At 53.1% G+C, this 27,446-nt stretch overlaps 1 protein-coding gene across 2 annotated transcripts; it reads left to right on the forward strand.

Annotated features, from left to right (window-relative positions):
• The first annotated feature begins 2,453 nt into the window (after positions 1-2,453).
• Positions 2,454-26,895, forward strand: Gramd1a (GRAM domain containing 1A). 2 transcript variants are annotated; one of them, XM_042667982.1, is made up of 19 exons: positions 2,454-2,716; positions 11,722-11,932; positions 12,025-12,045; positions 12,311-12,395; positions 12,490-12,593; positions 12,701-12,796; positions 13,769-13,849; positions 15,544-15,656; positions 17,036-17,186; positions 17,877-18,075; positions 19,508-19,651; positions 21,227-21,345; positions 21,651-21,793; positions 22,898-23,001; positions 23,916-24,089; positions 24,206-24,293; positions 25,673-25,780; positions 25,879-25,999; positions 26,433-26,895. In XM_042667982.1, the coding sequence occupies exons 1-19, from the start codon at positions 2,454-2,456 to the stop codon at positions 26,523-26,525; spliced, it is 2,418 nt and encodes an 805-aa protein (XP_042523916.1). In that variant the 3' UTR covers positions 26,526-26,895. The 2 variants fall into 2 exon arrangements, with proteins under 2 accessions (XP_042523916.1, XP_042523917.1); XM_042667983.1 differs by lacking the exon at positions 2,454-2,716 and adding an exon at positions 5,110-5,213.
• The last annotated feature ends 551 nt before the right edge of the window (positions 26,896-27,446 follow it).

Genomic DNA, 27,446 nt, shown 5'->3' on the forward strand with positions numbered 1-27,446 from the left:
AATAATGTATCACAGAGGTCCAGAAGGTAGACTGCTTTCCCTGGTTCAAGGCTTCTTATCTTAGAGTACAAAAGACAACTAGACAATGGGTTGGGATTTGGAGATTGGAGTCATTGCTCAACTTGGGGGGCATGTTTCAAGCCCCAGTTCTGGGCTTGAACTTGGAGCCTGGTGCTGTCCTTGAGCTTTTTTGCTGTAAGGCTGGCATTCTACCACTTGAGCCACAGCTCCACTTCCAGATTTTTGGTGAATCATTGAAGATAAAAGTCCCACAGGGCTGGGAAGGTGGCTCAGTGGTAGAGTGCTTGCCTCGCAAGCATGAGGCCCTGGGTTCAATTCCTCAGTACCACATGAGCAGAAAAAGCTGGAAGTGGTGCTGTGGCTCAAGTGGTAGAGCGCTAGCCTTGAGCTGAAAAGCTGAGGGACAGCGCCCAGGCCCAGAGTTCAGGCCCCATGACCAACCAAAAAAAAAAAAAAAAAAAAAGTCTCATAGACTTTCCTGCCAGGGCTGGCTTCACACCTTGATACTGTACATCTCAGCCTCCTGAGTAGCTGGGATTACAGGTGTGAGGCACTAGTGCCTGGTTGGAGGAGCATTTTCTTTTCTTTTCTTTTGCCAGTCCTGGGGCTTGAACTCAGGGCCCGGGCACTGTCCCTGAGTGTCTTTTGCTCAAGGCTAGCACTCTGCCACTTGAGCCATAGCACCGCTCCCGGCCTTTTCTGTGTATGTGGTACTGAGGACTCGAACCCAGGGCTTCATGCATGCTAGGCAAGCCCTCTACCACTAAGCCACATTCCCACTCCTGGAGGAGCATTTCTGAGGCTGGAGCTACACTGTGTTTGGTTAGAGGCTAACCTGAGGGACAGACCACGGGAGACCTAGAGTCCAGGGGAAGGGACGATGAGGGGGCTCTTGGGCTCTTTGTTAGTAAGAGTACCCCACCCCCACCCCTTCCTTTCTCTCAGGAACAGCTGGCCAGAGGTAACACGACTCCAGCCACACAGGCTGTCCAGCCTGAAGGTCATGTCTGTTGGCCTGGCCAGGACTCAGAAGGGAGAGGAAGGGCAGGCTTAGGCCTAGAAATCAGAATCCTCAAGACTAGAAGAAGAAGAATCCAAAAGGTAGGGGTTTCAAGCTCTCAGAGGGGCTGGATCAGGTCCGGGTCTAGCCTGTAAGCATCAGGGTCTTTTCTAGGCCAGGGGGGATCCCGGGGTTGGGGGACTCCCATGTTCCTGTCTTCTTTCTCTCTGGGCAGCTGCATCTCCAGAAGCCATGGCTGTGTCCTGGTGCGAGGATAGGAGGGCTCTGGAGGCCTCCAGAGCCCAGGTGGCTTCCAACCTCACAGATATTGATGCCGGAAGTGGCCACACTTCCTCCCCTGCTGGAGGCCTCCAGACGCCAGGCCTTTGTCTCAAGAGGGGAAATGGCTCAGTCAGCAGGAAGGAGAAATCCTAGCTTCCGCTTTGCTTTGTGCTCAGCTGGCAGTTACTTAGGCCTAGGCCCCAGGCCTCTGTGGCCTGCTCAGACCTGTCCAACCTAGGCCTGAGGCCTCCGGGGCCTGCTCAGAACCACCTAACCCAGGCCCTGGGCCTCTATGGCCTTTTCAGGCCCACCTAACCCAGGCCTGAGGCCTAGCTGACTCCTGGCTGTTGGTGGAGGATATTCAAGGGGATCTTGGCCTTTGAGAGTCAGAATAAACTGCCGGTCTAGAGGCGCCAATAGATGTTTGACAAGCATTTTGTGTGTGGACACTGGGCTAGGTACTGCCCAGCCATTCACGAGTGTTATGCAAATATGCTGAGGTTCATAGTCACCAAGGGGAGATGTTGGGAGAGGTAGAAAGCTCTGTCACCCCCAAACTGTGCTGAAACACAGCCTCTCCTCTTCATCTCTCTTCTTTCTTTTTCTTTGTTTGTTTTGTTGGTTGTAGGGCTTGAACTCTGGGCCTGGGTGCTGTCCTTCAGCTCTTCAGCTCAAGGTGAGTACTCTACCACTTGACCCACAGCACCACTTCTGGTTTTCTAGTGGTTTATTGGAGATAAGAGTCTCACAGACTTTCTTGCCCAGGCTGGCTTTGAACTGTGATCCTCAGATCTCAGCCTCCTGAGTAACTAGGATGACAGGTGTGAGCCACCAGTGACTGGCTCTTCTTTTCTTTTTTTTTTTTTTGGTCCCAGTCCTAGAGCTTGAACTCAGCACCTGGGTGCTGTCCTTGAGCTTATTTGTGCTCAGGGCTAGCACTCTACCACTTGAGCCCTAGCTCCATTTTTGCTGGAATGTTGGAGATAAGAGTCTCATGGTTTTTCTTCTCCACACTGGCTTTGAAGCATAATCCTCAGATCTCAGCCTCCTGAGTAGCTAGGATGACAGGCGTGAGCCATGGGCTCCTGTTTCTTCATCTCTTCTCTTCGTCTCCTCCTCCAGGAACCACACAGCCACCCAGACCTACCTTATGGATGAGCTCCTGCCCCTACTGCCTTGGGCATCCCCAGGGACCCAGGACAGTCCCCAGAACACAGCTGCTTCCCAACCTGGACAGCAGGCAGAGGGCAGTGGTGGTGCCCAGAGCCTGGCACCTGAGCTTTGGAGGTTCCTGGAGGTGCCTGTCATTCAAATAACACCATCCAGCGATGGGGACTCACCACCATGCACCCCAACTCCTCCAGGCCTGAAGAGACAGAGGACTCCAGACCTGAAGCGCAGGACCCAGAACAGGTCAGGCCTAGCTAGTGGGAAGGGAAAGATGGTCTTTGCTCTCCCCCCACCCCTCTGTAAGAGGGTGGTTCCTTGTGACTGTCATTGCCCAAATGGAGGGGGGACGGTAGGTCAGTTAGAAGGTACCCTTTACCTCACAGGGACCTGACTGGAAGTCACAAAGTAGATGTGCAATAAAACTAGAGAATGAGCTGGATGCCAGTGGCTCACGCCTGTTATCCTAGCTACTTAGGAGGCTGAGATCAGAGGATCATGGTTTGAAGCCAGCCTGGGCAGACGACTCCCCTCCCCCGAGACTTTTTATTTATTTATTTAGGCATCAGTCGTGGGTTTTGAACTCTGGGCCTGGGCGCAGTCCCTCAGCTCTTCAGCTCAAGGCTAGCACTATACCATTTGAGCCACAGTGCCACTTGGAGCTTTTTCTGTTTATGTGGTGCTGAGGAATGGAACCCAGGGCCTCATGCATGCAAGGCAAGCACTCCTTCCCAGCCCCTCCCTCTGAGACTCTTTTTGTTTTGTTTTGTTTTGGTAGGTTGTGGGGCCTAAACTCTGGGCCTCAGCTCTTCAGCTCAAGGCTAGCGCTTACCATTTGAGCCACAGTGCCAGCCTGGGCAGGAAAGTGTGTGAGACTTTATCTCCAATAAACCACCAGAAAACCGGAAATGGTGTTGTGGCTCAAAGTGGTAGAGCTCTAGCCGTGAACAAACTTTTTGAATAGTGTCACCTCTTCTCTAGTTTTTTTGGGGGGTTTGGTCGGGGGGGGGGGGGGGGAGGCGTCTGAACTCTGGGCCTGGGCGCTGTCCCTCAGCTCTTCAGCTCAAGGCAAGTGCTCTACCACTTGAGCCACAGCGCCACTTCCGGCTTTTTTCTGCTTAGGTGGTGCTGAGGAATCGAACCCAGGACCTCATGCATGCAAGGCAAATGCTCTACCACTGAGCCACCTTCCCAGCCCTCTCCTCTAGTTTTGTACCAGTTTTTTTTTTCCTCCCAACCCCTCTCTACCCCCCCTTTATTTATTTATTTATTTTTGCTCAAGGCTAGCATTCTACCACTTTGAGCCACAGCTCCACTTCCATCTTTTAGTTGATTAATTAGAGCTAAGAGTCTCCTGGACTTTGTAGCTATGCTTGCATTTGATGTTGATCCTCCAGATCTCAGCCTCCCAAGTAGCTAGAATGACAGGCATGCTCCCCGGTGTTCTCTTTCTCTCTCTCTCTCTCTCTCTCTCTCTCTCTCTCTCTCGCCTGTCATGGGGCTTGAACTGGGAGCTGTCACTAAGCTTCTTTTGCTCAAGACTAGCGCCGTACCACTTGAGCCATAGAACCACCACTTTTTCTGTTTATGTGGCTTCATGAATGTTTCGTGAATGCTAGGCTTCATGAGTACTAGGCAAGCACTCTACATGAAGCCACATTCTCAGCCCCGTCTGTCTACCTGTCTGTCTGCCTGCCAGCCTGCCTGTCTGTCTGTCTGTCTGTCTGTCAATCTGCCTTCCTGCCTGTCTGTCTGTTTGCCTGTCTGTCTGTCTGTCTGCCTGCCTGCCTGTCTGTCCGCCTGCCTGCCTGCCTGCCTGTCTGTCTGTCTACCTTCCTACCTGCCTTCCTGCCTGTCTGTCTGTCTGCCTGTCTGTCTACCTGCCTTCCTGCCTGTCTGTCTACTTGCCTGCCTGCCTGTCAGCCAGCCTGCCTGCCTGCCTGTCTGTCTACCTGCCTGCCTGTCTGTCTGTCTACTTGCCTGTCTGTCGGCCTGCCTGTCAGCCAGCCTGCCTGCCTGCCTTCGTGCCTGCCTGTCTGTCTGTCTGTCTGTCCGCCAGCCTGCCTGCCTGCCTGCCTGCCTGTCTGTCTGTCTGTCTACCTTCCTGCCTGCCTTCCTGCCTATCTGTGTGTCTGCCTGCCTTCCTGCCTGTCTGTGTGTCTGCCTGCCTTCCTGCCTGTCTGTGTGTCTGCCTGTCTGTCTACTTGCCTGTCTGTCTACCTGCCTGCCTGTTAGCCAGCCAGCCTGCCTGCCTGCCTGTCTGTCTGTCTGTCTACCTTCCTGCCTGTCTGTCTGTCTGCCTGTCTGTCTGCTTGTCTGTCTGTCTACTTGCCTGCCTGCCTTCCTGCCTGCCTGTCAGCCAGCCTGCCTGCCTGTCTGTCTGTCTGTCTACTTGCCTGCCTGTCTGCCTGCCTGTCTGTCCGCCTGCCAGCCTGTCCGTCAGCCGGCCCGCCCGCCCCCCCCTTCTCTTCCCGGCAGCCTCTCCCGCCAGGCCCGGCCTCCCTCGCCCCTCCCGGGCAGGGGGCGGCGTCGTGACGCGCGGGACGGGGCGGGCTCCGGGGGAGTCGCGGTGGCCGGCCCAGGCCTCGGCGGCGCCGGGCCTTTTGTGCGCGCGGCGGCGGGGTCGGGCCGGGACGGGGTGGGGGGCGAGGCCCGCGCGCGCGTGGGGTGCCAGCTCCGCCAGCTCGGCCCTGCCTGCCCGGTCCCGCGCGGCCCGCGCCCGGCCTGCTGCACCCATGTTCGAGTAAGGATCCGGGCCGTGGGGGAGGGGGCCGGGGGACCCCGGGGTGCAGCCGGAGCCGGTGCCTGCGGGGACACCCCAGAGTGCCGGGGCGCCCCGGGGCGGGGTGCAGATGGCGGGGTGCCAGAGCTGGGGGGGGCTTCGGCGTTTGAGGGGGGGGTCCCAGGCCTAGGAGCCCGGGGTGGGCACCTGCGGGGGGGGGGGACGGGTGTCCTTGGATCCCCAACACCTCCCCCCCACCCCCCAGTCAGCCCAGGCCTTGGGGGGGTCCCCTCCCACCCACCCCCCAGTCAGCCCAGGCCTGGGGGGGGGTCCCCTCCCCACCACCCCCCAGTCAGCCCAGGCCTTGGGGGGGTCCCCTCCCACCCACCCCCCAGTCAGCCCAGGCCTGGGGGGGTCCCCTCCCCCCCACCCCCCAGTCAGCCCAGGCCTTGGGGGGGTCCCCTCCCACCCACCCCATCCGCCCTGGCTGAGGGCCCGGGAGGGGTGGGGAGGGGGCTTGGCGGGGCGGGGGCCAGGTCCTGTGGGGTCTCTGCGCCTGTCTGTGGCCCCCCACCCCACTGTGTGATCGGCTGTGAGCAGGTGAGCACAGGGGTGGGTGTGTAATTTACCGTGGTCTGGTGGATTAGACTCAATTACCTGTGTGTGCCAGTGTGCGTGTGTGTGCGTGTGAGAGGGAGGGACGTGTCCCACCCCATTTGTGGCTCCCAAGTACAAAATTATGTCTGATGATGGCTTAGATGGAGTCGGGCTGTGTCTGAGGCAGCTCGAATCCCCTGGGCTGTCTGTGTCAGTCATGTATCATTAACCGCACCAGGTAAAGCCAGGCACCGGTGGCTCACACCTGTAATCTCAGATCTGGAGGATTGTGGTTCATAGCCACCCCCCGCAGGAAAGTCTATGAGGTTCTTATCTCCAATGAACCAGGAAAAAAAAAAAGCCATAAAAGGGGCACAGAAACCTTATCTGGTGCCAGTGGCTCATGTCTATAACCTAAGTACTCAGGAGGCTGAGATCTGAGGATTATGGTTCAAAGCCAGCCCAGGCAGGAAAGTCTGTGAGACTCTTATCTCCAATTAGTCACCCAAAATGCCAGAAGTGGTGCTGTGGCTCAAGTGGTAGAGTGCTAGCCTTGAGCAAAAATGCTCAGGGACAGTGCTCAGGCTCTGAGTTCAAGACTCAGGACCCGCACCAAAAAAAAACCCATAAAACTTCCACCAGTGGCTGCAAATGTGGTGGGCTGTGGGTCACCAGTATGTGTGGCTTTATGGCTGTGGTGTGTGTGCACACCACCGGGGCTCTGCGTGTCACCTAGGTGCCTGTGTCTTACCCCAGAAATGATCATTTAGTCATATGTAAAAATCCAGGCCTGGGAAGGTGGCTCAGTGGTAAGAAGCCCTGGGTTCGATTCCTCAGTACCACATAAGCAGAAAAGCCAGAAGTGGCGCTGTGGCTCAAGTGGTAGAGTGCTAGCGTTGAGCTGAAGAGCTGAGGAACAGCACCCAGGTATAGAGTTCAGGCCCCACGACCAAAAAAAATAAAAAATCTATATTGTGTGTCCCCTTGTGACACAGAAGTGTCTCACACACGTGTGTGTGCAGCTTAGAAAGCCCTGGTTTTGATTGCTCTTCAAATTCCATCCTTGTGGGGAATTTCCCAGCGGTGACATTGTGGGGTGCCCAGGCTTTTCTGTGTGTGGGAGACCCTTTGTGGTCCCTTCTGAACCAAAGATCCTCTCTCCTGATTTTTTTTTTTTAAATTTTTATTTTGTGCCAGTCCAGCCTAGGGCTTGAACTCAGGGCCTAGACACTGCCCCTTATTTTTTTATTTTATTTATTTTTTGCTGGTTCTGGGCCTTGAACTCAGGGCCTGGGCACTGTCCCTGAGCTTCATTTGTTCCAGGCTAGCGCTCTGCCACATGAGCTGAGCCACAGCACCACTTCTGACTTTTTCTGTGTATGTGGTACTAAGGAATCGAACCCAGGGCTTCATGCATGCTAGGCAAGCACTCTACCACTAAGCCACAGTACTAGCCCCCCCATTAGTTTTTTTTTTAATTCAAAGCTTGCGCTCTACCACTTGAGCTACAGCTCCATTCCCAGCTTTTTGCTGGTTCATTGGAAATAATAAGAGTCTCATGGATTTCCCTTCCCTGGGCTGGCTTTAAACCACGATCCTTGTATCTCAACCTCCTGAGTAGCTGGGATTATAAGCATGAGCACCAGCACCCAACAGAGAAAGGTAGTTTTCCAAGATGGCGCACTGGCATGCTCTTTCTTGCACACGGGTGTCTGCGCCTGCCCCTCTCCGGCATGGGCCAGCTTGGTGGGGGGACCGTTGTCGGGTCCAGGAAGCCTGAGGTGAAGCATTTGCTGTGGCAGAACCTCATTCTCTTCCAAGTCCCCGCCCTGTAACGGTCCTGGCCCTGCCACAGCTTCCGGCCCTCCCTTCTCTGCCACGGCTGGCTGCGTCAGGCTGCCCTATGGCTCCTGTGTGGGCCCTCAACACACTTCCTCCTAGTCCTGCCCAACAGCAAAAACTGACAGTGTGGGGCCTTGAACCTGCCCTGGGGTGGCCTTGTCCCTACACTTGGGGCTTATAGAGAAAGGGCAGGGCTGTGTTTCAGGTCAGAGAGACCCAAGGAGGCAGGGGAAGGGGGTGGAGCCAGACTCCAAACTGGGGTTCACAGGCTTGTGGCATGAGGCCCTCCCTCCTCTCCCTCCCTTCTTCCCTTCCTCCCTTCTTTCCTATATATTTTTTGTGCTGGTACTGAGACTTGAACTCAGGGCCTGGGTACTATCCTTGACAGGCTGGCGCTCTGTCAACTTCTGCCTTTTTTGGTGGTTCGTTGGAGATGAGAGTCTCACAGACTTTCCTGCCTGGGCTGGCCTTGAACCGTGATCCTCACATCTCAGCCTCCTGAGTAGCTGGGGTGACAGGCGTGAGCTGCCGGCGCTCTGCAGCCCTCCTTTCTTCTCCTCTCCCTTCCTGGCTGACCCCTCCATGCTTCCCCTGCTCTGTCAAGCTCAGCTCTGGCCCTGAACTTGGTGTTCCTGAACCTAGAGCCGCCTCTCTCTCTCTCTCCCTCTCTTTCTCTCTCTCTGCCAACTTTGTTCTTTGTCCTCACTTGGCTTGGGGAGCCTCGCCCCACGGAGGCCTCTGCAGACTCTGTAGCTGAAGGAGCCATCTCTGTTTCCGGTTGTCTGCCTCTTCACACTTGAACATTTAGGAGAATCTCTTGGGCCCAAGACTCTGATAGAGAAGCTGAACAGGGGCCGGGGTGGGGGGGTGGGAGGGTGCTCCAAAACCCCGCATGTCTTCAGTTTGCTCCTTCGTGGATTCATCTGTTTTTTGCTCTGCTGTGGATGGCTGGAAGCCAGGATCTTTTGCTTGCTGGTCAGCACTCTACTACTCAGTTACATTTCCAGTGCTTGTTTTGTGGTGTGTGTGTGTGTGTACATGCACGCCAGTACTAGGACTTAAACTCAGGGTACAGGCACTGCCCCTTAGCTTTCTTCCCTCCCCCCCCCCCTTTTTTTTATTTTTTGCTCAAGTTTGATGCTCTACTACTTGAGCCACATTGCCACTTCTGGCTTTTTGTTGGTTCATTGGAGATAGGAGTCTCATGGATTTTTCTGTCCAGGCTGGCTTCAAACGGCGATCCTCAGATCTCAGCCTCCTCAGTAGCTGGGATTACAGGCGTGAGCTCCAAAGCCTGGCGTCACTCCCCTCTCTTGAATGGAGATGGGAACAGTAGGGATTGCTCAGGGTTGTTTGCGGAATAATAGCATTAATCACACGGGACTTGACAGAGGTGCTGATAAGGAGTCAGCAAGGTCTCCTTCAAATTCCCTAGTCTCACCCCACAGCCCGTAGGACACTTGTGTTTGCTCAGTTATCACTGAGTGTTCTGTTTGTTTAACGTCTGCCTGGGTGCTCTCTGAGGGAAGGTGCCTTATCTGATGGTCTCTGCTCCTGCCAGCTGCAGCTGGCACCGCCATTTGTTCAGTTGCTCATGTGTATTATATAGATTTGGGCTGACGCCACCCTGGATACTCAGGACACTGAGATCTGAGGATCACGGTTCCAAGTCAGCCGAGGCAGAAAGGTCTATGAGACTCTTATCCCCAGTGAACCACCACAAAGCCAGACGTGGTGGTGTGGCTCACAAAACCATAGGCGCCACCCCGCAAAAAGAAATAAATAACATATATATATGTGTATATCTATCTATCTATCTATATATGGAGGGAGGGGGTGAGGGGTTTTTAGGTTAAGTAACTGGGACTGGGGAATGTAGCTCAGTGGCAAAGCACTTGCCTAGCAAGTGAAATGTCCTGGGTTCAGTTTCTCAGTACCGAAAAAGAAAAGACAGAGGGCTGGGAAGGTGGCTCAGTGGTAGAGCGCTTGCCTTGCATGCCTGAGGCCCTGGGTTTGATTCCTCAGCACCACATAAGCAAAAAGAAAAAAGCCGGAAGTGGCGCTGTGGCTCAAGTGGTAGAGCGCTAGCCTTGAGCTGAAGAGCTGAGGGACAGTGCCGGGCCCAGAGTTCAGGCCCCACTACCGGACCCAAAAAAAAAAAAAAAAAAAAGACAGAAAAAAAAATACAATTAGCTTGAGTAATTGAGTTAGAAAGTCATTCTTTTATAGATGTATGTTGTATTAGTGAATTAGGCTTTCTTTTTCTTTCTTTTTTTTTTGGTTGGTTGTGGGGCTTGAACTCTGGGCCTGGGCGCTGTCCTTAAGCTCTTCAGCTCAAGGCCAGTGCTCTACCACTTGAACCACAGCACCACTTCTGGTTTTCTAGTGGTTTATTGGAGATCAGAATCTCATGGTCTTTTCTGCCCAGGCTGGCTTTGAACCGTGATCCTCAGATCTCAGCTTCCTGAGTAGCTAGGTGCCACTGGCACCTGGCCAGCAAGTTATTTTTTTAAGAAGCAAATGGCATCTGTGTTGATTTGTGCCGCTTGAGACAGCCCGATGAGGACCTGGGTTTGTCATGCTCTGGGTGCCTCATGAAGTGACAGTGACACTGAAACATTAAGGAAGCTGCTCTGGGGTTGCAGTGTAAGGATGTGAAGTAGGGCGGATGGACACGGGAGGAAGGGCTGTATGGATGGATGGAGGGTGGATGGATGGATGAGTGAGTGGATAGATGGGTGGATGGATGAATAGGTGGATGGATAGATTGGTGAGTTGGTAAGTAGATGGATGGCTTCATGCATGCATGCATGAATGAGTGGATGGATGGGTGGATGGATGGATGGGTGGGTGGGTGGATGAATAGCTGCATGAATGAGTGGATGGACGCATGGATTGATGAGTGGATAGATGGATGTATACTGGAATGGATGCATGGATGGATGGATGGACGGATGGATTGATGAGTGGATAGATGGATATATACTGGAATGGATGCATGGATGGATGGATGGACGGATGGATTGATGAGTGGATAGATGGATGTATACATGAATGGATGCATGGATGGCTGGCTGGCTGGATGAATGGATGGACTGGTGAGTGGATAGCTGGATGCATAAGTGGATGGTTAGATGTATGGGTGAGTGGAGGGATGAATAAATAGGTAGATGGATGGGTGGGTGGATGGATGAATGAATAGGTAGATGAGTGGGTGGTGAGTGCATAGGTGGATGGATGGATAGGTAGATTAGTTCATGCATGGGTGGATGGATGGATGGATGGATGAGTAGGTAGATAGATAGATGAATGGATGGGTAGTGGGTGGATGGATGCATGAATGAGTGAGTAGATGAGTGGATGAGTGAGTGGTTATGTGGATAATGAATGAATGGATTATGAATGGATGGATGGTGGATGGATAATGGTGACTAGATGATGGATGGATGATATAAGGATGATGGTGGATGGATGATGATGGATGATGGATGGATGATGGTGGATGATGGATGGATGATGGTAGATGGATGGATGATGGTTGATGGATGGTGGATGGATGATGGTGGATGGATGGTGGATGGATGATGGTGGATGGATGATAGATGGTTGATGGATGGATGGATGGTGGTGGATGGATGGTGGTGGATGGATGATGGTTGATGGATGGTGGTGGATGGATGATGGTTGATAGATGGTAGATGGATGATGGTTGATGTATGATAGATGGTGGATGGATGGATGGATGGTGGTGGATGATGGATGGATGGTAGTGGATGGATGATGGTTCATGGATGATGAATGTGGATGGATGATGGTGGATGGATGGATGGTGGAGGATGAATGATGGATGGTGGATGGATGGTGGAGGATGAATGATGGATGGTGGATGGATGGTGGATGATGGATGATGATGGATGATGGTGGATGATGGTGGATGATGGTGGATGATGGTGGATGGATGCATAGTGGATGGTTGAGTGAATGGATGAATAGGTAGCTGGGGAATCCATGGGCTGATTGATGGGTGAGCCTGAGCCCACCCACCCCCAAACCTGTTCCCCCTCTAACCCTCTTCCTCCCCTGCCCACAGCACCACGCCCCACTCTGGTCGGAGCACCCCAAACAGCTCTCCATCTCTCCGGAAGCGGCTGCAGCTTTTGCCCCCAGGCCGGCCCCCTGTGGAGCCAGAAGCAGGCAGCATGGTGGAGAAAGGGTCAGATAGCTCCTCAGAGAAGGGTGGGGTGCCTGGAACCCCCAGCACGCAGAGCCTGGGAGGCCGGAACTTCATCCGCAACAGCAAGGTATGTGTGGGAGCCAGCTGGGGGTGCGCAGCTGGCCGGGAGGATGGCGGGGGCGCTTGGCTCATCCTGACCCCCCCTTCTTTTTCTTGCAGAAGATGCAGAGCTGGTACAGTGTGAGTATTTGGGCAGAAGTGGGTGTCAGAGGGTGTGGAGCGAGGGATCACATGCTGGGTGGGAGCCCTGGACTACAGGAGTCAGCAGCAGAGTGGGCACAGAGGTCCGCAGACCAGGGTTAATCATGCTATGGACCTTCTTATCCGGGCTGGCTTCAAACCACGATCCTCAGATCTCAGCCTCCAGCGTTGTTGGGATTACAGGTGTGAACCACCAGCGCCCGGCTCTGGGACTGGATTGGGGTTCAGACTTTACTTCCCTTAGATGCTCAGCCCCACGTATAAACAACGCAATGAAGATTTCCGGAAACTGTTCAGCAAACTTCCTGAAGCGGAGCGTCTCATTGTGGGTGAGAACTGGGGTACCCCAGGACCAGCCCACCTGCCTGTGGGTGACCCTCCGATGCCCCTGCCTGATGCCCTCTCCCCTCTCCTTGCTCTCAGATTACTCCTGCGCTCTGCAGCGCGAGATCCTGCTGCAGGGCCGCCTCTACCTCTCCGAGAACTGGATCTGTTTCTATAGTAACATCTTCCGCTGGGAGACCACGGTGAGCCTGGGTGGTCTGGGACTAGGAGAGGGTGCCTGGGGATGGGGCATGAGGGTGTGGGGTGGGGTTCCTAGAACTCTTGGCTGCTTCTGATCCCCTGGCTGCAGATTTCCATCCAGTTGAAAGAAGTGACTTGTCTCAAGAAGGAAAAAACAGCGAAGCTGATCCCCAACGCCATCCAGATCTGTACAGAAAGTGAGAAGGTGAGCCCCTTCCATCCCTTTCCCACTTCTTTCTACAGTGCTGGAATCAAACCCAGGTCTTGTACATGCAAGGCAAGTGCTCTCCCACTGAGCAACTTGATCTTAGTTAGTTGGTTATGTAGTTGATCCTGGGGCTTGAAATCAGGGCCTGTGTGCTGTTCCTGAGCTATTTCCACTCAAGGCTAACGCTCTACCCCATTGAGCCATGGCCCCACTTCCAGTTTTTGAATGGTTCATTGGAGATAAAGAGTTTCACAGAGATACTTTTGCCTGGGCTGGCTTTGAACCATGACCTTCAGATGTCAGCCTCCTGAGTAGCTAGGATGACAGCCATGAGCCACTAGCGCCCAGCTGCAACTTGATCTTTTGAGACAAGGTCTAGATCTATGTAGCCTAGGCTGGCCTCCAGCTTGACATCCTCCTTCCTCAGCCTCCCAAGTGCTGGTATTATAGGCATGCACCACCATGCTATCCAAGTGTCCTCATGACAAGAGTGCTCATGTCACCCCAGTGGCCCAACAGGAAACAGGAAGGACAGGGGAAAAGGCCACAGCAGACTTCCTTTTTGTGTGTGTGTGTGTGTGTGTGTGTTTGTGCCAGTACTAGGGCTTGAACTCAGGGCCTGGGCGCTGTCCCTGAGCTTTTTCACTCAAGACTGGCATTCTACCACCTGAGCCACAGCACCACTTCCAGTTTTCTAGTGGTTCATTGGAGATAAAGAGTCTCACGGACTTTCCTTCCCGGGCTGGCTTCGAACCTGGCTTGCTTGCTCTGAGGAAGGTCCAGTGTGTCCTCTTCCCAGTGAGGGCTCAGCTTCACCTAGCACAGGGCCAGGCACTCAATGCTTTGTGGGAGGAACGTAGAGACACCCGTGGCGATGCGTGGCGGTGCAGGTCGGGGGTGGTCGTGGGCTGCCTGAGGCTGGGGATCTCCTCTCACTCGGCTGTGTGTTTCCCCCCATCTCCTCTCCAGCATTTCTTCACATCCTTTGGGGCCCGTGACCGTTGCTTTCTTCTCATCTTCCGCCTCTGGCAGAACGCGCTGCTGGAAAAGGTGGGTGCGGGTGAGGCCCGGGCAGAGGGATTGGGGTGCCAACAGAACCCTTTTTTTTTTTTTTGGCGGTCGTGGGGCCTGAACTCGGCCTGGGCGCTGTCCCTCAGCTCTTCAGCTCAAGGCAAGCGCTCTACCACTTGAGCCACAGTGCCACTTCCAGTTTTCTGGTGGTTTATTGGAGATAAGAGTCTAAGGGACTTTCCTGCCCAAGCTGGCTTTGAACCGTGATCCTCAGCTCTCAGCCTCCTGTGTAGCTAGGATGACAGGTGTGAGCCACCAGCGCCCAGCCTGTCCTTGAACTTTTGTACTCAAGGCTGGAGCTCTACCACTTGAGCCACAGCTCGACTTTTGGCTTTTTGTTTTAGCTTCTGATTGTTATTTTAGAGGTGAGATACAGTGTGGTTACATTTTCATACTTCAGGTAGTAAGTACATTTCCTTTCACAGTGTCATCTGTTCCCACATTACCTCCCCTGCCCTTCCTCCCATCTCCACCCACGAGTTGCATAGTTCACTTTCACCAATGTGCACCGCACTCCACTGCTGTACTTTTTCACCCTTTTTCCTCGGATTCTGTGGCCTCCCCCCATCCGCCCACAAATGTGCACGTGAATGCACTGTAGCTAAGGTAGAGAATACAGTCATCAGAAGAAAACAAATTTAAAAAATCCTTTGTTTCCATATCTTTGGAGTTCATTTCAGTATGTATATTATTTTATATAGATATGAAGAGACGCTTGGGTATTGCACCTTTCTGATTCTCTCCTAAGACTATCTCCTCTTTTGGAGTATCTAGAATCCTGTGTAATTCATCATGTCCCAGTGTGTTTTAGATCTAACTTCCGCAGGGAGAACATGCCACTTTTGGCTTTTTTTTTTTTTTTTTTGGTAGTTGATTGGAGATAAGAGTCTAACAGGCTTTCCTTCCCAGGCTGGCTTTGAACTGTGATCCTCCAATCCCAGCCTCCTGAGTAGGTAGGATGACAGGTGTGAGCCTCCGGTGCCTGGCTTGCTTGGCTTTTTTGCTTAAGGCTGGCGCTCTACCACTTGAGCCACAGATCCACTTTTGGCTTTTTGGAAGTTCATTGGAGATAAGAGGCTCACAGGCTTTCCTGCCCAAGCTGGCTTTGAACTCTGATCTGCGAGATCTCAGACTCCTTAGTAGCTAGGATGACAGGCATGAGCCACCAGCACCGGCTCTCAGCATGAGCTTTGTAGAACTGTTTTGAACGTGTGTGAGAAATGTCTTCTCTCCCCGCTCCCTTTCCTAAGGGCTCAGTACATAGAGCTGTTGGGGCTCCTGACAGTTAAAACTGTGTCCTGTTGTCATCCTGCCATTCTGACTGTAGTTGACCCAGAGCCCCTGGGGGTCCTGAGGATGCCTGGAGGAATAGTTGGGGTCACAGTGGGGCGCTGGACAAAACAGCTTAGACCTTGGGATCATGGCCACTCCCACAGTCTTGACCGCATTGGAATCTCAGAGTTGAATCCATGGCTTCTCCCTTCCTGGGCCTCCATTTTTTGCTCTGGCCAGGGAGGTCATGCTGCCCTCTTGTGGACACCATGGGAACTGCTTGGACAAAGGACTTGAAAGGCAACCTGGGCTAGAAAAAAACTGGCCTGGGCAGAAGACAGAAAAAAAGAAAACCACAAGGAGCAAAGCCAACCTTCTATCATCTTGTCCTGTGTGTGCAGACACTGAGTCCCCGGGAACTGTGGCACCTGGTCCATCAATGCTACGGCTCGGAGCTGGGTCTCACCAGCGAAGATGAAGACTATGTCTGCCCTTTGCAGCTTAATGGACTGGGGTAAGTCGGTGGTGTGTGGCATTTCTGGGAATGGGGGCGCTGTGTACAGACCTCCTAGAGTCCTGGATAGACTCAAGAGGCTGTATGGGGCCAGGCACTGTTGGCTCCTATCTGTCATCCGCTACTCAGGAGGCTGAGATCTAAGGATCACAGTTCGAGGCCAGCCTGGGAAGAAAGTCTATGAGACTCTTTTTTTTTTTGCCAGTCCTGGGGCTTGAACTCAGGGCCTGGTTGCTGTCCCTAAGCTTCTTTGTGCTCAAGACTAGTACTCTACCACTTGAGCCACAGCTCCACTTCTGGCTTTTTCTGCGTAGTTCATTGAAGTCTCATGGACTTTCCTTCCTGGGCTGCTTTTGAACTACAATCCTCAGATCTCAGCCTCCTGAGTAGCTAGGATAACAGGCATGAGCCACCGGCACCTGACTTTTTTTTTTCCTCTTCAAATTTTTTATTGTGATTAAGTGATTACATAATTTCCCAAATTTCACAGTATTGTGGGATAGTGATGCTTAGTTAAAGTCACAAACACATTCTAACTTTCCTGGAGCAAGTTGTCTATCATGTTCTATAGCATTTATGAGTTCTATGAGCTTTGCAATACAGTTATTTCTTCCACATTGGGTGATATGTACATTTCTTTTGTTTTGCATAGCATCAGCTGTTCCTTCTTTCCCACTTGTTCCCTCCCTCCCATCGCTGCCATTGAGTTGCTTAGTTCATTTTGGTCAATGTCCAGTGCAGCTGATGGGTCCCGCTGTTATATGTTTTTCCCTGATTCCCTCTAGTTCTGTGTTGTCTTCCTGGTTTCCCTCCAGTATACACATATATACCATACATGTGATCAGCAGCATGGGATCATTTAGTAGTGATTTGACCAGATGAGTGGAAGTTCTTTGTTTCTTAAGTCCTGTTAATTTTGTCATATCACCTAACATTTTGGATTTAACATCCACTTATCAGGGAGACCATGTGCCGTTTGTCTCTTTGCTCTTGGCTTACCTCACTCAAGATGATTTCTTCTAGCTCCATCCATTGCCCTGCAAATGCCACTATTTTTGTCCTTTCTAATGGCTGCGTAATATTCCATTGTGTATAGATACCACAATTTTTGGGTCCATTCATCGGTGGCGGGACATCTGGGTTGTTTCCATATCCTGGCTATTGCAGCACCTGACTTCTATGAGACTTTTATCTCCAGTGAATCATCACAAAGCCAGAAGTGGAAGAGCACTAGCCCTGAGCAAAAAAAACGCATAGCAATAAACCCAGGCCATGCCCGGTTCAAGCCACAGGACTGGCATCCCCCCCAACCCCTCCCCAAACAGCTATGTAGTGTCTCAAGGAGTAGAAGTCTCACTTCCTTCTTTCTCCCCCCGCAGCAGCCCCAAGGAGGTGGGAGATGTCATCGCTCTGAGTGACATCGCTCCCTCCGGGGCCACCGACCGCAGCCAGGAGCCCAGCCCCGTGGGGTTACGTCGCGGCCGACTCACTCCCAACCTTTCCCGAGCCAGCAGTGACGCAGACCATGGGGTGAGCAGGAGGGGGCGCTCATGGGGTGACAGTGGAAGTAGGGGCCCAGTGACAGAGGCCAGAACAGAGGAGCATTATTGAGGGGCAGGAGTGTGTGGGGAACAGATGGAGATAGGAAGATGGCAAGAAAATGAATGTAGATAGAAAAAGACATGGACAAAACAGGGGAAAGAGAGGCTGGGAAGGTGGCTCAGTGGTCCAGTGCTTGCCTCGCATGCATGAGGCCGTGGGTTTGATTCTTCAGCCCCATATAAGCAGAAAAAAGCTGGAAGTGGCGCTGTGGCTCAAGTGGTAGAGCGCTAGCCTTGAGCTGAAGAGCTGAGGCGCTGGGGGTTCATGCCTGTCATCCTGAAGCTGAGATCTGAGGATCACTGTTCAAACTCAGCCTGAACAGGAAAGTCTGTGAGATTATCTCCAATAAAAACTCCTCAGGGGACTGGGAAGGTGGCTCAGTGGTAGAGTGCTTGTCTAGCATGCATGAAGTCCTGGGTTCGATTCCTCAATACCACAGAAACAGTAAAAGCCAGAAGTGGTGCTGTGGCTCAACTGTTAGCGTGCTAGCCTTGAACAAAAGCAGCTCAGGAACAGTGCCCAGGCCTTGAGTTCAAGTCCCAGGACTGGCTGAGAAGCTGGGCGCTAGGGTGGGCCTTATAAGGAACTTGGAAGGGACGGATGAAGCCTTCTGTGTAGGTGGAGGAAGACAAGGAAGAGCAAACGGACAGCCAGCCAGACGCCTCCTCCAGTCAGACAGTGACGCCAGTCACAGAGCCCCCCAGTACAGAGCCCGCCCCACCCGAGAACCTCAGCACCCTGGGCCCCTTGGATCTGCTGCCTAGAGACGAGCTATTGACAGACACGAGCAACTCCTCTTCATCCACGGGGGAGGAAGGTGAGGCGCGCGTGAACCAAATGGCTTTTTATCTCAGTTATCCCAGGGCAAACTTTACTTACAAGGGTTAAATGGTGCCTTGTAAGACTCCAAACACAAAAGGAGCAAGTCCAGGCGCCGGTGGCTCCCGCCTGGCATCCTAGCTACTCAGGAGGCTGAGATCTGAGGATCGTACTTCAAAGCCAGCCTAGGCAGGAAAGTCCAGGAGACTCATCTCCAGTGAACCACCAGAAAACCGGAAGTGGTGCTGTGGCTCAAGTGGCTGACGAGCTGAGGGACAGTGCCCAGGCCCAGAGTTCAGGCCTCATGCCCGACAAAAAAAGAAAAGAAAACAAAACAAAACAGCAAAGGCAGACACTGGGGTGCAAATCCTGGCTCATGTGTCTCTCATTCTGTGATGTGAACATGTAAACATGATTTAACCTCTCTGAACACTGATTTTTTTTTTTTCTCCTCATCTAGAAAAATGGAGGTAGCCCTTAATAATGATCACTCCATGGCTAGGTACTGGTGGTTCACACCTGTAATCCTAGCTACTCAGGAGGATCACGGTTCAAAGGTAGCCTGAGCAGGAAAATCCTTGAGCCTCCTATCTCCAGTGAACCAGCCAAAAAAGCCAGAAGTGGAGGTGTGGTAGAATGTGAACCTTGAGCAAGTAAACCAAGCAAGAGTGTGAAGCTTTGAGTTCAAGATCCTATATCCATAGGATTGTTAAGAAAAGCAAATGAATTCGTAAAGTATGCCTAAAGCTCTTGAGCCAATTATTGTATTGTTTTTAATTTTCTCTGTGCCATCTAATTTTTGGGTACCCTTTATTCTAACTGAGACAGGGCAAGCCCAAGCCCTGGGCTTTTTGCCAGTGGCTATAGCCAAAAACAAAAAAACCCAAACCACATCCCCTAGAGTTGGCTCTGATTGGTTCCTCTTGGAGAAGGAGCTCATCTCTGAGCCAATCACTATAGCTGACTGGCCCAGCCTGGGTTACACCCACACTTCTGGTCCAATCCCATGGCCACCTTATGATCACATGAAAGTAATTGGCCAGGATGGGTGTGTGTGTGTGTGTGTGTGTGTGTGTGTGTGTGTGTGTGTGTGTGTGTGTGTGTGTGTGTGTGTGTGTGTGTGTGTGTGTGTGTGTGTGTGTGTGTGTGTGTGTGTGTGTGTGTGTGTGTGTGTGTGCTCTCCCACCCAGAACCATCATTATGTGGCCCTGATTGGCTGGTGGCTGGCTGGAGGGACAATGTGGTCACTTTCAACCAATCCTGTATCCAAGGGGCTGGATAGTGCTTTGTGCTCCAGAAAGTTGGGTCTGCTCAAAGAGAGATACAGGGGAGGGAGAGAGAGAGAGAGAAGAGGAGGAGGAGAGAGAGAGAGAGACGAATGAGACCCCAAATACTGAGGGCCTCCCCTCCCCCTTGTGTGCGCCTCCCAGCTGACCTGGCCGCTCTGCTTCCTGACCTCTCTGGCCGGCTCCTCATCAACTCCGTCTTCCACGTGGGTGCTGAGCGGCTTCAGCAGATGCTCTTTTCCGACTCGCCCTTCCTGCAGGGCTTCCTGAAGCAGAGCAAGTTCACAGGTCAGTATCGTGGGCTTTCCCTGAAAAATCACTGTGTTGGGGTACACACACACACACACACACACACACAAGTCCCATAAAGGTATTTTTTTTTCCCCCCTTGGTTGGTTATGGGGTTTGAACTCAGGGCCTGGACACTGTCTCTGACCTCTTCTGCTTAAGGATCAAGCTGTTTTGCTCTGCCACTTTGAGCCACAGCTCTACTTCTGGTTTTCTAGTGGTGCATTGGAGTCTCACACAGATTTTCCTGTCTGGGCTGGCTTTGCACCATGATCCTCAGATCTCAGCCTCCTGAGTAGCTAAGATGACAGGTGTGAGCCACCAGTGCCCCGGCTCACAGAACATTCTTTTTTTTTTTTTTTTTTTTTTCTGTCAGTCGTGGGACTTGAACTCTAGGCTTGGGTGCTGTCCCTCAGCTCTTCAGCTCAAGGCTAGCACTCTACCACTTGAGCCACAGTGCCACTTCCAGCCTTTTCTGTTTATGTGGTACTGAGGAATCGAACCCAGGGCCTCATGCATGGGAGGCAAGCACTCTACCACTAAGCCACATCCTCATCCCTCACAGAGCATTCTTATATCCTGTAGTTTTATATGGGGCCACTTGTGAGCAAGAGAAAGTGGGGGTCCCCCATAAGAGTGAGGGGTCCAGGGAAATGTGTTCCATGTTCTCTGGTCTGATACTCTGGAGAGAAGCAGGGACTTGTTCAGAGACAGAAACAGATTGAGCCGAGTGCCTGTGGCTCATGCCTGTAATCCTAGCTACTCAGGAGGCTGAGATCTGAGGATCAAGGTTCAAAGCCAGCCCGTGCAGGAAAGTCTATGAGACTCTTATTTCCAATAAACCACCAGAAAACGAGAAGTGGCGCTGTGGCTCAAGTGGTAGAGCATGTGCCTTGAGCTGAAGAGCTGAGGGACAGCGCCCAGGCCCAGAGTTCAAGCCCCATGACCGACAAAAAGAAAAAGAAAAATTGAGACTGAGGGGTTGGGTGAGGTAGACCCTGGAGAGACCAGAAATGTTGGGATGAAATCTTAGCCAGAACTATCATTCATGTTTAAAGTTTTTAGCCTAGTGCTCAGATTCATGCCTGAGCATGAATTCCAACTATTCAGGAGGCTGAGATCTGAAGATCATGGTTCAAAACCAGTCTGGGCAGGAAGAGGGAAAGTTTTCAGACTCCTTAGAAGAAACATGTAACATAGAGCCAAGTGGGGACATGAAGAAGGTAGGCAGCGACAAGTCCACAGAGAACTGACGTCCAGGCCCTCCCAAAAACTAAAAGGCTGCCAGCACTGGTGGCTCACGCCTGTCATCCTAGCTACTCAGGAGGCTGAGGTATGAGAATCACAGTTCCAAACCAGCCCAGGCAGAAAGGTCGGTGAACAGCAAAAAAGCCAGAAGTGTAGGTGTGGCTCAAAGTGGTAGAGCCTTGAGCTCAAGGACAGCACCCAGGCCCTGAGTTCAAGCCCCAGGACAGACAAAATAAAAGGCCCAGCCTCCTACAGCATGGATGCCAGAGAACAGAGAATATTTTTCTCATTCTGCTCCTTTCTCCTCTCCTCTCCTCTCCTCTCCAGATGTGACCTTGAACCCCTGGAGCGGGGATGCAAAGTGCCACCAGCGTCGGGTCCTGACCTACACCATTCCCATCAGCAACCCTCTGGGCCCCAAGAGCGCCTCTGTGGTGGAGACGCAGGTGGGCGGGGCCGGTGGGAAGAGGGAGGGGCCTGGTGGCAGGGGCGGGGTCTTGGAGGTGGGTTGGGCAGTGGTAGGGTGATAGCTTGGGAGGGGAAGGCGTGGCTTGGCAGGGGAGGGCGGGGCCTGGAGGCAGTCTGGCCAGTGGCTGGGTGATAGCTTGGGTGTGGTGGGTGGGGCTTGGCAGGGGAGCGCGGGACAGGGCCCGGTGGCTTGGCCAGCTTGGCCAGCCCTGGCCAGCCCTGTGGTGGTGGCCAGGGTGGAGTGGCCCTGACCTTTCCCCCCTCCCTTTTCCTGTCCTTGCAGACGCTGTTCCGCCGGGGCCCGCAGGCGGGCGGGTGCGTGGTGGACTCCCAGGTGCTGACGCAGGGCATTCCCTACCAGGACTACTTTTATACCGTGCATCGCTACTGCATCTTGGGCCTGGCCCGGAACAAGGCTCGGCTGCGGTGAGCCACAGCCAGGCCCGGCTACCCCGTGCCCTCCTCGCCTCACCCCCATTTGATTCCCAACGCTGCCAGGTGTGCTCACTGCCTGTCATCCTAGCTACTCAGGAGGCTGAGATCCGAGGATCTCGGTTCAAAGCCAGCCTGGGCAGGAAAGTCTGGGAGAACTCTTATCTCCAATAACCACTAGAAAACTGGAAGTGGCGCTGTGGCTCAAGCTGTGGAGCACTCGCTTTGAGCTGAGGGACAGAGCCCAGACCCAGAGTTCAAGCCCCGCGACGAACAGAAAAAAAAACCAACCAAAAAACTCAGGGACAGCACCCAGGTCTTCAGCTATGCCCTTGGACCAGCACTCAGATTTAATAGTGGGAAATTGGCTGGTAAGAAAAAGATGATGTAAGCTGGATGCTGGTAGCTCACACCTGGCATCCTAGCTACTCAGGAGGCTAAAATCTGAAGATAGTGGTTCGAAGCCATCCAGAGCAAGATAGGCTGTGAGACTATCTCTAATGAACCACCCAAAAGCCAGAAGTGGAAATGTGGCTTCACTGGTAGAGCTACATCCTTGAGGGAGAAAGCTCAGGCTAGCACCTAGGCCCTGAGTTCAAGCCCCAATATACACACAGAGCAGTTGGATTCTGGTTAAGTTTTGTAAGTCGAGCCAACAGCCAGCTGAGATTGGCTTTATGGTGAGTTGGTAGGAAGGCATGGGGGGAGGGAGGGGCAGCAGCAAGTTCACGGTCATCTGTCCTGAGCCTCTGGCAGGATGAGCTCCCATCTTGGCCACCTTGGGAGATGTTGGGGAACACACTGAACCCCACCATAGCCAATCCCCATATAGGACTGCAGAGGGAGGTCAGGAGCCAAGTGGGGAAGAGGCTTGGGGGGCTGAGCCGAGCCAGCGAGTGTGTGGGCACCAGAGAGGGGAGAAGTGGGGGTCCAGAAAAGCCACTGGGGTGAGTCAACAGAACCCCTGCCTCCATTTTGCCTGTGTGGGACAAAGGGGCCTTTGAGTCCTGGGAAGGAGGGTCCTACTAGGGGTGGGGAACAGTCCCCCGTCCTCACCCCCAGATCCTGAACTTGGTCCCCCCTGTTCTGTGTCACCAGGGTGTCCTCAGAAATCCGCTACCGGAAGCAGCCATGGAGCCTGGTGAAGTCGCTCATTGAGAAGAATACCTGGAGTGGCATTGAAGAATATTTCCACCATCTTGGTATGGGATCACAGACCAGCGGGGGGGGGGGGGGGGGGGGGGGGGGGGAATGGCTTGGCTGGGGACAGACATCCAGAACCTTCTCTTTATTTATTTTAGATTTATTTATTTATTTATTTATTGTCAGTCTTGGGGCTTGAACTCTGGGCCTGGGCGCTGTCCCTCAGCTCTTCAGCTCAAGGCCAGCACTCTACCACTTGAACCACAGAGCCACTTCCGGTTTTCTGAGTGGTTTATTGGAGTAGTTCATTGGAGATAAGAGTCTCAGAGTTTCCTTCCCCAAGCTGGCTTTGAACCATGATCCCCAGATCTCAGCCTCCTGAGTAGCTAGGATGACAGGGGTGAGCCACCCATGCCCGGCTTTCTTTCTTTATTTTATATGTACCAGTACTGGGATTTGAACTCAGGACCACATGCTCTAGTCTTTTTTTTTTTTTTGCTCAAGGCTGGTGTTCTACCACTTGAGCCACACCTACACTTTTCGCTTTTTTTTTTTTTTTTTTTGTCAGTCATGGGGCTTGAACTCTGGGCCTGAGCGCTGCCCCTCAGCTCTTCAGCTCAAGGCGAGCGCTCTACCACTTGAGCTACAGCACCACTTCTGGTTTTCTGAGTGTTTATTGGAGATAGGAGTCTCATGGTCTTTCTTCCAGGGCTGGCTTTGAACCGAGATCCTCAGATCTCAGCCTCCTGAGTGGCTAGGATTATAGGCGTGAGCCACTGGTGCCCGGCCAATTTTAGCTTTTTGTTCGACAGTTTCTCGGAGATGAGTCTCATGGACTTTTCTTCTCTAGGCTGGCTGCAAAACCACCATCCTCCAATCTCAGCCTCCTGAGTAGCTAGGATTACAGGTGTGCACTACTATACACGGCCATTGAAGGATTTTTCTCTCTTCTCTCTCTAACCCACACACACAGAGCGAGAGCTGGCCAAGGCAGAGAAGCTGTCCCTGGAGGAAGGTGGCAAGGACACTCGGGGACTGTTGTCTGGTCTCCGGAGGCGGAAGCGCCCCCTGAGCTGGAGGGGACATGGAGACGGGCCCCAGCACCCGGACACTGACCCTTGTACCCGGGCTGGCATGCACACCTCGGGTGAGTTTCAGTCAGGACAGATGGAGGAGCTGGGAGGGCAGAGGGACCTAGCAGGGGATGGAGAGGGTGGGGGGCTGGGGGGGGCTGTGCTAACCCTGAGTTGTTTTCTCCCATAGGCTCCCTCAGTTCCCGCTTCTCAGAACCACCCATAGACCAGGGCCCTGGGGCAGGCATCTCCAGCGCCCTGTTTCTTATCAGCATTGTGTGAGTACCGGCAACTGGGCTGTGTGGCCTTGGATAAATGCTGGGCCTCTCTGGGCCTCTCTGCTCACCTGGGAAGAGGGGCTGGCCAGCCTCACAGGCTGTTGCAAACACCCCAGAGAGCGCCATATGTAATAGTTGCTCAGTTTGTCTTGTAGAAGGTGGAGATTGAGGGAGCAGTTGTGGTGTTGTGGCTCAAGTGGTAAGAGCACCAGCCTTGAAGGAAAAAGCTCAGGGATAGCGTCCAGGACTGGCACAGAAAAAGTAGGTTTGGAGGTGTGGTTCAAGTGGTAGAGTGCCAGCCAATGAGAGACCTGGCCCTCTCAGATGGGCCAGGGTACCCAGAGAAGCCTGGTCTAGCCTCGTACCCAGGACTAGAGGAACAAGGTTCGAGCATGCAGCATTAGCCAGGTGAACTGAGCCCTGATGGCTCACGCCTGAAATCCTCGCTACTCTGAGGATCGAGGCTCAAAGCCAGCCCAGGCAGAAAAGACCCTGTGAGACTCTTACCTCCAGTAAACCACCAGAAAACCTGAAGTGGCGCTGTGGCTCAAGTGGTAGAGCACTAACTTTGTGCACAGAGAGGCTCAGGGAAACTGAGTTCAAGCCCTAGAACTGGAAAAAAAAAAAAAGAGTCAGGTGAATGGAGAGAGGTAAGGCCCCCAGATCAGACCTGGGGCTTGAACTCAGGGCCTAGGCGCTGTCTCTGAGCTTTTTTGATTCAAGGCTGAGCCACACCTTCACTTCAGGCTTTTTTGTTGGTTCATTGGAGATAAAAGAGCCTCACAGAATTTCCTACCCGGTGGGCTGGCTTCGAACTGTGATCCTCAAGATCTCAGCCTCCTGAGTAGCTGGGATTATACTGGTGCCTGATCGGTGGTACCTGGCAAAGTCAGGGTCCTTTGAGGGAAGATGAGTCAGATTCCCTAGGCTGGAAGCACCCCTCAACTTCATACCCTCAACTACACTGGGCCTCAGTTTCCCCTAGACCAGCAGTTTCAGTAGTCTGCTGGTTGGAATCTGCCTCTGGGGTTGCAGGAGGGCTGGCTGGTGTTCACCTCTTTGCTTTCCCCTCTTCCCTGCTGCTACTCCAGGATCTGTGTGAGGTAGGGTCCCCCCTCCCCACGCTCCCCTCGGTGTGTTTCATCCTCCCAGAAGCCCCCTTACTACCCCCCCCCCCCCCGCCCCAGATGGGATTGGATGAAAACCTTGGCTTTTCTGCTTCTGGGCTGTGTGGCTCTAGGCAAATAACTCACCCTCTCTGAGCTACAGTTCATGCCGCTGAAAAGGGCCAAGTGTTGATTGTATTGGGGTTGGGGGAGGGAGACTGAGGACCCCCCCTCAATCCCCCAAACTCCTCACCTCTGATTCCCCATGCTCAGCCTCATCGTCCTCATCGCCCTCAATGTACTCCTCTTTTACCGTCTGTGGTCCTTGGAGCGGACAGCTCACACATTCCAATCCTGGCACAACCTGGCTCTAGCCAAGGGGTAAGTAGTGGGAGGGGGTTTAGGGGCGAGGAGGGGGAGTCAGTGCTCATCGTGGGGGAAACCGAGGTGGCACAACTCAGACCCTCTGTCCCGCACAGGAAATTCCCCCAGACGGCCACGGAGTGGGCTGAGATCCTGGCCCTCCAAAAGCAGTTCCACAGCGTCGAGGTGCACAAATGGAGGCAGATTCTCAGAGCTTCTGTGGAGCTCCTGGATGAGGTACAGGCCAGGGTGGAGAGCCATGGGACCCTGGGGTTCAGATGCTTCTGCTCTTTGGGCCTCTGTTTCCCCTGCTGTAAAATAGAAGAATCAGTCTTTATGTTGGGTAGTTTTCCTAATGAGACATAAAAGAATGTGCATGTAGCGCATGCCTGTAATCTCAGCTACTCAGCAGACTGAGAGCTGAGGATTATGGGTCCCAGCTAGTCCAGACGTGAGACTCTTACCTCCAGTGAACCAGCAGAAAGTCAGAAGTGAAGCTGTGTGCTAACCTTGAGTAAAAAAGTGATCCTCCAAGCTCAGCCTTCTGAGGAGCAGGGATTATAGGCGTGAGCCACCAGCCTCTGCTGTCTTTGGGAAGATGAAGGGGGACAGGGGACTTTGCTGTCCAGGGAGTGTTGGGATGAGCTCACCCCCACTTTCTTCCTCGCAGATGAAATTCTCCCTGGAGAAACTGCAGCAGGGCATCTCTGTCTCGGAACCTCCGTTCGACCCGCAGCCGCAGACGGATGATGGCTTCTCCTGAGAGCCTCCAGCCGAACAGCCGTCACCTCCAAAATGGACAGAAGGACACAACACACCACAGACTGAACCCCCCCGGCCGCCACTGCTGGCACAGTGTGAGGGCTGGAACTCTCCTGCCCGCCCCTCCCAGTGGCCCGACCATGGGGGCCATGCAGAAGCGGGGAGCCACAGAACCGAATGCAACCGGTCTGCCCAGTTGGAGAGCTGGCCTGGCCTTTGGCAGGCCCTGACTAACTTATTTTACCCGGCTGGAGTTTGGCGGGGCTGGGTGGGGGGAGTACCCGCGGGTACCCGCGTCCCTCAGTTCTGGGGTTAATAATGTATTATATTTATTTGGGGCCACAGAGCTCTAATAAAGGGTTAGAAATGGCTGTGGCTTTGCCTTCGGGGTCCCAGGAATGGGGGGAGGATGGCCGTCATGCTCGATCTTGGGGTGGTGGGAAGAAGGCACAGTTGGCTGGGCATCAGGGGTTCCCCAATTGTTACCCTAGCTACTCAGGAGGCTGAGATCTGAGGATTGCAGTTCAAAGCCAGCCTAGGCAGGAAAGTCCATGAGACTCTTTATCTCCTGTGAGCCATAAAAAAGCTCCAAGGGATGGCTGTGGTTCAAGGGGTAGAGCGCCACGTTGGAGGAAAACTCCATACTCAGGGGTGGTGCCCAGGCCCTGAGTTCAGGCTCCAGGACAGGCACAGAAAAAAGGAAAAGAAAGCTACAATTGTGGAAATTCAAGGCTTGAATAATTCAAGGCCTGTGTGAGCAAATGTAGCTCCCGATAATAGGCCCAGAACAGACTTGAAAAAGTTAAGCTTATTTTAGAGAAATTGAGAAGGGAAAAAAAAAAAAGAAACTCATACATAATGGCTGTGCCAAGCAGCTCCGGCCCTGACAATATGTTATTTCTGCCCCACACGCTGGTACTCA

The sequence above is a fragment of the Dipodomys spectabilis genome, unplaced genomic scaffold (genome assembly GCF_019054845.1).
Source record: "Dipodomys spectabilis isolate Male_0828 unplaced genomic scaffold, ASM1905484v1 ptg000422l, whole genome shotgun sequence".
Lineage (NCBI taxonomy): Eukaryota > Metazoa > Chordata > Mammalia > Rodentia > Heteromyidae > Dipodomys > Dipodomys spectabilis.

Coding starts and splice junctions, on each gene's coding strand:
- Gramd1a (XM_042667982.1), top strand. CDS start 2,454: ATGGATGAGCTCCTGCCCCTACTGCCTTGGGCATCCCCAGGGACCCAG. Junction 12,046..12,310: donor AGATGCAGAGCTGGTACAGT/GTGAGTATTTGG, acceptor TACTTCCCTTAG/ATGCTCAGCCCCACGTATAA. Junction 26,000..26,432: donor CTGTGGAGCTCCTGGATGAG/GTACAGGCCAGG, acceptor TCTTCCTCGCAG/ATGAAATTCTCCCTGGAGAA.